The sequence below is a fragment of the Sciurus carolinensis genome, chromosome 13, assembly GCF_902686445.1.
Source record: "Sciurus carolinensis chromosome 13, mSciCar1.2, whole genome shotgun sequence".
In the NCBI taxonomy this organism is placed as follows: domain Eukaryota; kingdom Metazoa; phylum Chordata; class Mammalia; order Rodentia; family Sciuridae; genus Sciurus; species Sciurus carolinensis.
In genome coordinates, this window is record NC_062225.1 from 36,903,023 (window position 1) to 36,914,542 (window position 11,520).

General features: G+C 41.6%; 1 protein-coding gene across 1 annotated transcript in view; it reads left to right on the top strand.

Annotated features, from left to right (window-relative positions):
- The window catches only part of LOC124962941 (dynein axonemal heavy chain 6-like), a 292,982-nt gene extending 285,331 nt beyond the window's left edge, over positions 1-7,651 (top strand). The window contains 1 exon segment of the mRNA XM_047522202.1: positions 7,264-7,651. Coding sequence (XP_047378158.1) covers positions 7,264-7,367 — 104 coding nt within the window. The 3' untranslated portion in view covers positions 7,368-7,651.
- The last annotated feature ends 3,869 nt before the right edge of the window (positions 7,652-11,520 follow it).

An 11,520-nucleotide genomic window follows, 5' to 3' on the forward strand; every position in this document is an offset into this window, starting at 1 on the left:
TCCCAGAGATTTTGATATAATGATTCTCTGTTCTCATTTACCTCTAAGAGTTTTTTTTTTTATTTCCCCCCTGATGCCTTCTGTTACCATTCATTATTCAATTGTGTATTATTTAATCTCCATGTGTTGGTAGTTTCTGTTTTTTACTCTGTCATTTATTTCTAGTTTCAATCCATTATGATCTGATAAAATACAAGGTAGTGTCTCTATCTTCTTGTATTTGCTAACAGTAGCTTTGTGGAATAACATATGGTCTATTTTAGAGAAGGTCCATGTGCTGCTGAGAAGAAAGTGTATTTGCTCTTTGTTGGATGGTATATTCAATATATGTCCATTAAGTCTAAATTATTGATTGTGTTATTGAGATCTGTGGTTTCTTTGTTCAATTTTTGTTTGGAAAATCTGTCCAGTGGGGAGAGAGGTGTGTTAAAATCGCCTAGTATTTTTGTGTTGTGGTCTATTTGATTCCTGGAATTGAGAAGGATTTGTTTAATGTACATGAATGACCCACTGTTTTGGGCATAGATATTTATGATTGTTATGTCTTGCTGATTTATGCTACCCTTAAGCAGTATGAAATGTCCTTCTTTACCCTTCTGACTAACTTTGGCTTGAAGTCCACATTATCTGATATAAGGATGGATACTGCAGCTTTTCTGCTGAGTCCATGTGCATGGTATGTTTTTTTCCTGTCCTTTCACCTTTAATGTGTGAGTATCTCTTTCTATGAGATGAGTCTCTTGCAGACAGCAAATTGTTGGATCTTTCTTTTTAATCCAATCTGCCAGTCTATGTCTTTTGATTGATGAGTTCAGGCCATTAATATGCAGGGTTATTATTGAGACATGATTTGTATTCCCGGTCATTTGGCTCATTTTTTTTTTTTTAACACAACTTGGTTTCTCCTCTATTTGGCTCCTCCTTTTGCTGATTTGCATCGTTGTTTTTCATCTCTTCCTCATGGAATATTTTGCTGAGAATGTTCTGTAGTGCCGTCTTTCTATTTGTAAATTCTTTTAACTTTTATTATCACAGAGGGATTTTATTTCATCACCAAAACTGAAGGTAAGTTTTGCTTAGAATAAGATCCTTGATTGGCATCTATTTTCTTTCAGAGCTTGAAATATGTTGTTCCAGACCCTTCTAGCTATTATGGTGTGAGTCGAGAAATCTGTTGATATCTGTATTGGCTTCCTCCTATATGTAATCTTATACTTTTCTCTTGCAGCCTTTAAAATTCTATTATTATGTTGTATGTTAGGTATTTTCATTATAATGTGACTTGGTGTGGTTCTGTGGTAATTTTGTATATTTGGTGTCTTGTAAACCTCTTGTATTTGATTTTACATTTTATTCTTCAGGTTTAGGAAACCTTCTGATAATATTTCACTGAATAGTTTGTTCATTCCTTTGGTTTTTTTCTCTGTGCCTTCCTCAATCCCAATAATTCTTCAATTTGACCTTTTCATGATATCCCATAATTCTTGTAGATTCTGTTTATAATTTTTATCATATTTTCTGTTTGGTCAACTTTATTTTCAAGATTAAATATTTTGTCTTCAATGTCTGAAGTTCTGTCTTCCAGGTGTTCTATCCTATTGGTTACACTTTCTATGGAGTTTTTAATTTGGTTTATTGTTTCCTTCATTTCAAGGATTTCTGTTTGGTTTTTTTTTTCTTCTTCAGTATCTCTAACTCTTTATTGAAATGATCTTTTGCCTCCCACATTTGCTCTTTTAACAGTTGAGTGGTGCAATCATTCAAAGCCTGCATTTGCTCTTTCATCTCATCATTTGCTTCTCTGATCATTTTCATTATGTACATTCTGAACTCCCTTTCTGACATTTCTTCCGCCATGCTGTCATTATATTTTATTGATATAGCATCTAGGTTTGTTTAGGACATTTTCTTTCCTTGCTTTCTCATATTGCTCAGGTATCTACCCCTCTAGTAGTGAAACTCTGAGATACTGCAGATTTCCTCTATTGACTAATAGTGTCCCTGTAGATTTCCAATAACTCACCTCTTAGCCTTCAGTAACCTGAAGTCTTAGAGGAACTTGATCATGCAGTGCTTCACAACGAAGCTGCCCCTCTAGGGGTGGTGGCCTTCAGGTGGGGTATATTCCCTGCTAATGGGCAGAGTCACCTCCACTGTTTGACTGATGGTCAGCCAAATGAGGACTAGACTGTGGGCTGGGGCATGCCTGATCTGGGCCTGTGTCTCTGGTTCTGCCACCCTGGTGGGAAAGCCTCGCCCAGCAGGAAAGACTCACCCAGAGGGGAAGTCTTGCTGGACAACTCTCCTCCAAGAAGTTCCTTTCAATTCAGAACTACCACCTGGGCTGGGCAACCCTCCTCTGCGATGTTCCCAGGAGTTCGGACCTACCTCCTGGGCCAGGGAGCCCCGCCCTGTGAATGAGTCTCTCACTGGGCAGCCCTCCTCTGTGACGTTCCCTGGGGCCCGGACCTACTGCCTTGGTTAGGGAGCTTTGCCCTGTGCCAAAGTCTCTCACTGGGCGGCCCTCCTCCAAGAATCTGCCTGAGGTTCAGTCCTGCCGCCTGTGCCTGGTACCCTCGCTCTGCACTGAAGCCTCTCGCTGGGTGGCCCTCCTCTACAATGCTCCAGGTTGTCTGGCTTCATGACTCCAGCAGGGGAATCTCACTGGGCAACTCTGCTCCACAAAGTTCCCCACATTCCGGAATTACTGCCCCATCTGGGGAGCCTCACCCAGTGGGAGAGACTCTCCCGGCCACTCTGAGTTGGTCCTGAGTCTCTTAACACCTCCTCTTCTTGAATCCTGAGTTCTGTCAAAGGGCCTCCAGTCTCCTGTAGGTGTCTCAGGAAGGGAGCTGCCCTTCTGATGATGATGGTCAGGCCCTCAGGAATAATTCAAATGCCTGTAACAGCCTCCAAGGAAGCTGGGGAGCCCCAGCGAGGGTGCGCTGAGTCACCACAGAGGCAAGTGCAGTGTCCCTCAGCAGTAGGGGTCAGGCAGGCAGGCTCAGCAATGGCATCCAACCTCGGTATGGGGTCAGTCGGGTTCAGTGATCAGTGGGGTGATTTCTAAAATAGTGAAGATATGTGTTGATACCTTTAAAGTGCTTAGAGAAGTGTCCAGTACATAGTAAATACCACCTAAGTACACTGCAGGTAGAATAAGCAGTCATGGTGCAAATTTTGTCTGAACAGTGATTCAGCTTTTTCCCTGGATTTGGATGTAAATTTATGGGTGACAAAATTAGATTTAAGAACTATGGAATATTTCACTTTAAGAAAGAAGACTGTTTAAATTCTTTCTAAATGGTAATATAAATTTTAGTCATGATCCAAAAGTTCTGGCACAGAACCACTTTAACATTCTCAGATATAGAAAGGGCAAACCTTGATATCTGAGCCTCCCAGTTAGGAACTCTGGGAGAATGTGAGAAGCTGCTCTGTGAGGAAAAGTAATCTCATCTCACAGAAGAGGATGTGGTAGTCTCTGCCCACTGATCAACATCCAACTCAAGACAATGATGACATCAATCAATAATTTTCAAATTCAACCAATATCATACTTACTGTCGAAATATTAGAAGCTCTGATTAAGGTAAAACTTCATATCAAGGTATTTACTCAAACTCCTGCAGTTTATCATTATTCAGAAAATTCTAAACAAATCAATAAGACAAGAAACTGAACTGTAAAAATTTGAAAAAAAGAGACAGAATTATTTGCCAATTTAATTGATTAAATGGAAACCCAAAATAATCTAAAGAAAATCTGCTAGAAATAGAAGTCCAGCAGAATTGACAAATATTTTAAAATCAATAGAATTCCTGTGTTCCATCAAAAACACATAGAAATGAAAGTGAAATAAAAGATCCTATTCCAATAAAAACACAATTGATCAGGAGACTAAGGCCAGACCTGACAGAAAGGAGCAAAATCCTTTCGGAGGACTTCATAAAATGTGACTGTGGGCCATAAAGCAAGACTTGGATAGAGGAACTATATCATATTTGTAAGTGGGAAGATATAATATTGTAAAAACACCTCCCAAATTAATCTCTGAATTTAAAATATTCTCAATAAAATAAATATAATTGTTGAAGGAACTTACTAGTCTGGTACTTATATAAAACAAAAAACAAAGAATAACAAAAACAACTTTAAAGAAAATAAAACAGGAAAGTTTAATTTTAACAAATATTAAAATGTAGTTATTCAAATGGGGTTCCAGTGGCACAAGACTCAACAAATGCACATGAAGAGCCCAGAAACATTGCGTGTATGTGGGAACTTGACATAATAACAGTATCACATTAAAATTGGTCAAGAATGAAGAAATTATTCCACAAATGGTGCTGGAACAATTGGTTGTATTAAATTTTATCTTATACCACATAAAAAAATTAAATCACGAATGAATTATTGAGACTTAATTGTCACTGAATTTTAAAATAATTATCCTCTAATGAAATAATGGTAATAATAGCCAATGGTTGCTAATATCCCAAAAAAGAAAATCAATCAGACATAAATGTGCTTCCCGATGGAAGTTCACACCACCTATGAAGTGTTCTTGCCAAAAACTCAAACCTAAATGTGATCACACCTCTAGATCTAAACACTCCTTTACAAGGATAAAAGAACATGTTTAAAATCACCACCAGATGTCATCAGCAAAATCCAAACTCTGGGAAACTTAACAGGTCCAAATATCCTGGTTGCTTCAATAAATACATTGCTAGGGGTGGCAAAGAAGTAGAGGGGGAACCTACCAATTAAACGATTTAAGAGACACATCACTTTTTTTTTTTTTTTTTTTTTGGTTGTGCTGGGAATTGAACCCAGGGCCTTGTGCCTGCTAAGTAAGCACTCTACCAACCGAGCTATATCCCCCTCCTGAGACATATCACTATTTTAAGGTGAACCCTGAATCAAGCTAATTGTTAATCACAGATATAATGTATTTTTACTATAAAAATATATAGGTAGCTATTCACATACATACACACTAATTTGAGAAAATCAAATAATAAACTATGTATTTGTTATTAGGAATGATTAATGTTTTGCTGTAATAGTGCTATAATAGTGCTTATTATAATGTTTATAATAGTTCTTATGCTTTTACTATAAGAGTGTTTATGCTTTTTGGGAGTTACATGCTTGAAATATTTGAAGAAAAATGTGTATGTTCTCTAGTATTTGCTTCAAAATAATTTGAGAAGGGTGTAAGGAATGTGTGGGGAAAGGATGGGGACAAAAAGAACTTCAATTTTATCTATTTTTTGATTTTTCCATTAAAAGAATAAAACATTAACAGTAAGTCTGGATCATAGGTCAGTGCATTCTTAAAATTTATCGCTACAGTGTTTAGGTTAAAAGTCACAAAATTATACTATTTTGAACATTAATTGAACTAATGCATATCCAGGTCTAATTAACTGAACTAATGCATGTCTAGTGTAGCAGTGCAAGGAGTTATGGAAACAGGCAGTTTTTATGTTAGTAGAAGTCTACGGAGGCCTGAGTTAATCTCAGGTGGAAAAGATGTTCATTCACTGAGGCACAATTCCCACCCCGCTGGGAACTAGTCCAGCTAGGACCACTGACAGCACCTGGTCCTGTCTGACTTGATAGTTCGAAGACCCATTTAACTCTTTGTGTCAGGTTCTCAGATATTACACACCAAGCACCACCGACCCTTTAAGGAATACAATCTTTATTTCTACATCCGTTTCATAACACAAACTGAGCTATTCATAAGCTCCTTCCAGTCTTCCTGTTTCCTTTCACAATAAGCAGCTGTGGTTAATTCCTTTTAACCTTGATCCACTGATGGAGTAGCAGTATGGTTGCTTTAACCACTCTTGTTTTGCAACCACTATGGCACAGAGCCTCTGATATCAGCCTTCTAGGATATGTGACGTGTGATTCAACACACATCAATCCCTATCACCACTGTTGAAGACAGTTGTATCAAACTACTAAGTTATCTCTGGACTGTACAATGAACCCCTTAGAAAGCAGTGGTGGGATGTGGAAATTAAGAATTTTTGTAAGTCAGCTAAATTCATTTCTGGACAAGAGCAAACTGATTCAGCTTAAATAAGATTCAATGACTGTAGGAATTTGGTTGTGTCCCCAAGTACTTCCTCATACCTAGAGGAGGCCTCATACAGTTGAGGCACTGATTACCTGGGGTGGGTGTGAGAATGGAAGCCTGGGAAAGGGAAGGAGAGGTCGAAAGGGGGTACTTAGGACGTTGGGCTAAATTTCTAGCCCCTATAAAATCAGTAAGTACATATTAGGACTTTCCAAGCTTGCTTTTCCTCAAACTTGGGCTGGTGGCACTGGGAGGCCTGTCACAGGCACCTCAAGGCACCATGCAGGGGATGGCACACAAAAGTAAGGAGAAGGAAATATAGCATTATCTGCTGGGGGCATCACTGCCTTCCCCAAAGTTCACACAGATGGGGGCTGCTGAGAAAGCAGTGTTATAAGTAGCAATCCCATCCCCAGGGTGAGACCCTCTTTTCAACCTTACCCTGGTCCCCTTATAGAAACCCACAGTGGAAAAGTTATAGAAGTGAATTTTTATATTGGATGTATAAGAGCTCAGGATAGAAAACAACTGTAACTATGCTTATTTATCTCAGGAGCCCAGGTGCCTACCACTACAGAATAGAACAAAGAATGGATGGTTGGATGGATGGATGGATGGATGGATAGAAGGATGGATGGATGCCCAACCTACAACTTTTCCTTTGTGCCATTCAAAACTAAGCCTTGAATCCTAGTCCAGTGCCCTAGATTCAGACTGCATAAAACTTAAACATAGCTCATAAAGTTACAATGTCTAAGCTGTACAGGTCCTAAAGGACTATTTGTTTTAAAATCTTCTCATGGGTGTTACTGGGGCTTGAGCTCAGGACCTAGAGCATGCAAGGTAAGCACTCTACTCCTGAGCTATACTTCCAGCCCACTTTTTAATTTTCGGAGACAGGATTTGGCTAAGTTGCCCGAACTGACCTCAAATTTGTAATCCCTTTGCCTCAATCTCCTGAGTAGCTGGTATCACAGGTTTGTGCCACTATAGTCGGCTTAAAATCTTCATTTTATAGTGCATAAAATTGAAACTCACAGAGGACTATTTGCCTACCTCTTTAGAGGTGATCTGTAACCCAGCTGTTTCAACTCTCATTATTTTGTCTCTTTGTATCTGTTTTTAAATAACAATCCTTATCCCCCACCCTCTCTATCTTTAATTAGGCCATTCAACCAACTTTGTGGTGACTATCCTCTTGCCCTCCAAGCGGTCCAAAGACTACTGGATTGCTAAGGGATCGGCTTTGCTCTGCCAACTGAATGAGTGAAAAAATGCCTCCTTGGTCCAGAGACCTTCCCTGACCGAGGGGAAAGTTTGACCAATTTACATTGGAGCAAAATGGTATTACTTCTGATTTGATTTAAAGGTAGTAAGTATGGGTGTTATTTCTCTTATGACCTAAAATAAAGTGCTTTGAGTTCTTTCCATTAGCAATCTGGCTCTGATGTGAAGATGGTGGTTCTGCACCCATCTATTAAACCTGCTTACTTCACCCCATGTGAGAGTCAGGCCTCTTCCCATCAGCAACTGGCTGGGTCCACCAGAAGAGTCAGGACTTATCCCCTCACTGCACAGGCTCCCTTCCTCATCACACTCATAGGAAAGGCCAATGTGTACTTTAGTCACATAGCCCTGGGTGCTTCCACTTCTAGACCAATTAAGTCTCTCAGAACCCAGCACCTGGGAGGTGTATACAGTGGCTGCAAGAGCTAGTAAAGCAAATGAGCAGGATACTATCTCGGCCACAGTGCCAGTTCCCCACTCTATGAGGTTATATTACAAACCTTGGAAGGGCCTTTGTTTTCATGAAAGTGCAGGCAGCTCCTAGCCAAGTACAGAGGGATTTTCCTTTCTTACTTTAGTATGAATCTGGGTGAAAACTAACCAAGGTATGTTTAAGGCCATCACCTCAAAAGCAGAGGTTGTTGGCTCTATGAATAAGTGAAGCAGCCCATTTCGACATTTTATGTCAGCCCTGCCAACATAGATCATAGGCTTCCTTGAACATAACATAACCCAAGACACTGAGGAACCACCCAGCTAGGATGTGGGCCTCTCAAAAATGTCACACCACCCCCTTACAAAGAGTGGGAGAAACAGGATCAACCACAGTGATCCTACTGTCCCATTTATCTCTGCCCCCCACCTTTATCCACTTCTGATAAAATTAAGAACAGACTCAAGTTGCAAAGAAGCAGGGAGTACCATTTCTGTCAGTGCACAAATCAAGACTACTCTTCGGTGTTTCAATCAGAAATAGGTGCCAACACCTATTTCCAAAGGCACTTCTACAACTGCAGAAGTAGAGGGTCATTGTGAGGCACCATGGCAGCTGTAATCTGAAGCCAGAAAGCTGCAGGAAAGTGCCAACCTTACAGGTGCTCCACACCCATGAAGGTGACCAGAGTGCAAGGTAGACCTGGCCACTGCACAAACATATGTCTGCTGGAGACTATGAATGCTACAGCCGATGAAGGAGAAGACCCTCTGCCCACTCCTGCCTTCCAAACCTTACTCATTGTATCTCATTGGGAGAATCTAAGTCATAGCAGCAAGGAAATCTGGAAGGTTTTAGTCCTCCTACCTCCTACAGTACATGGGGTACAGAATGAAATAAAGGTGGTAGACATGGACCCTAAGTGCCATTGTACTACCATCATTAAAGCCACAAAAATTACTGAGAATGAGCTCACAAGAAAGTCTCAGGAAAGGAAGGGAGGGCAGAGCTACCCTAAACCAGATTTGAAACAAACACAACTACTTCTTATTGGTCCCACTCAAGTCCTACACAGACCTTTTTGGGTTTTTGTGAACTACTCAGAGGCCCAAGAGGACCAAGAGGAAACCTTGCCAAAGGCAGGAGATCCTGGTCTGAATGCTGGGGCCAAGAGGGAGGCAGATAAGCTGGATAGGGCTTAAAGTTCCCATTTCAGACACAACTAGGGCAGTTCTACAATTATTTCTATAGCTGACCCATAAGATTTCATTTGTAAAAGACATTGTCAAAAAACGTAAAGAAAAAATAACAAGACAGGAGTGGGTAGTTTGAAAACCACTTTCTTGCATAACATCCCTGAAAATGCCTACCATCCCCCTAAATCTCCAGCATGTCAGCAAGTCACACTAACAAATGTAAAGAAAGTACCTGTCAGAACATAGGGAGCACCCTACTAACCAGACCTTAAATAGAGACGTGCATGTCGCACTGACTGCCCTGCATCCAGAATCAGTGGCAAACTGGGAGGACAGTAGCAGGAGGAAGAAACAAGTCAAGATCCAGAGTTGCAGCTGAGTAGCACAAAGCCCGGGAAGAAAGCAATGATAGCATGCAGAGGGTGTGTGCAAAAGTTATTTTCCTCTTAAATTCACATCATGAAAAAAGTCTACACAAAACAGTAGGTAATTATTTCATACCATTCATTTATAATTTATTTTCATACAGCTCATTAGGTTACAAAACTGTGCATCTCCTCCCAACACTGTTGGATAATCCAGGTCATTCCTTAGGAGGAGAAGAATCACCACTGGGCTTCTTCAGATGTCTCTTCTCCTGGATTGGGCTTATCAAGGTCAGACCAGAATGTGGAGTGCAGGAATGGCCATCCTTAAAGTCCATGGGGTCAGGGTCTTGGCCTGGCTCCTCCAGTTGCTACAAGAGGGATGTCTCTGTTGGGAAAGCCACCACCAGTACCCAGTACACAGGAGTCCAGAAAGACGCGCAGGCATTACTGGCCACCATCTGGCTGTGGTGGGAATGTCTGTGGTGAGGGAGCCGCGACTTAGCAGAAATGTGCCTGTCCAGGACGGGGACCTGGGGTTGTGGAGCCACAGCAACTAGGAAGCCAACAGAACTACAGAAACTCTAGGCACAGCAGAATCCCACTGTACACTCCAATTTCCCCAAAAGCCCCCTGGGTTTTTCATTTCCCCCCTTTAAAGGCAAGAATAGATATTAGTATGTGGACAGGCTTCCTGTATCTTTGAACCTCTTTTGCATCTTTGGCCACTACTCCCCCAAAACCAAATGACAAAAGACTTCAGCAGTCTTGCCAACTACCCCTTCTCCCCCTGACACACACAATTTGGTTCTTGGCTTAAGGATTATTTCAGGGAGGCTGCTCTTCACCACCCTCCCAACCCATACACAATACACACACACCCACAGCACCTACACTTTCCTTGCAGATTATTAACTCAAAATCTGGCTTCCTGTACATACTGTGGGCTCCTTGAAGGCAGGATCAATGTCTACGTGGTTCACCCAACAGACATAACACCACTATATCAGCATACATAGGAGGGACTCAATTAACTTGGGTTTAATTTCACTGGATCATGGATCCCAGCCTTTTTGATACAGTTCTATCAGCTTTATGCCCTGCAGAACCAGGCTCTTCTATCCAACTCTGAGCCACCCGCTAGCCCTGAGAGGGCACCATGTGTTTAACCACTATGGGAAAACAGACCCATTCCTACCAAGTTGATTCTAGTTCTGCAAAACTATGAAATTCTCCCAGATCTGTTGGAAGAAGGGGCTGGAAAATTAAGTTCTTTGCAACCTTTGTTCCTGCTTCATTCTACTTTTGAAAGACCCATCCCTGCCCCCACATTTGTTCTTTAACAAGCATAAACATGTGACCCTTGCCCTGGCTGGAAGCAGCTACCTTAAATCTGGATTCACATCACAGCAGAGGACAGAAGACAAACGACCGGGAAAGCTGCTCCATGACTGGGCAATTCCCATCACCCCCAGTTTAAGAGGCACCTGGGTCTGTGCACCACCTGTGCTCCAGGGGAAGGACAGTTGCCTGCATGGCTCTGCCCAACTGCCTCACCTCTCCTCCCAGCGGAGCGACAGGTTGCTGAACTGCAGGAATCGCTGCCTCTGCTCCAGGTGTCTCCACTTCTGGAACTTCTGTCCTGCCTAGCAGAGCAGGTCCACACTTCTAGGCAGGGACACATGAGTCAGCTGCAAATGGATTACAAACACGGCTTCCGGTGCCAGTACTGCCAAGACTGGCACTTCCGATGCCAAGATGGCCAATGGGACCAGCATAAGATGGGCTTTTACTCCTCTCTGTAAATGTGGGTAGAAGGAGGAAGTATTGGGGGAAAGGTTGCATAGCATGGTTCTTCCTGCTCCTATGTCTCCCATGACTCCAGACCTCATGGTCCTGCCAAGAACACATGGTTCACAAAGTTACCTGGAGAATGAATCACTTTGACACCTTTATTTCCCCTCCACATATCCTCACCCTGTTCTTTAAAATCTCCTATGCTTTGGGAGAAAACCCAAGATTCTTTTAAAACTGTATATAATTACTGCACTTTGCCAACAACAAACAGGTGAATACTGTCTAGAAAGTCAATGAAGATTATAGCATTTAAAGAGGGGGTAGAAACTGTTTAAATTCCATTTG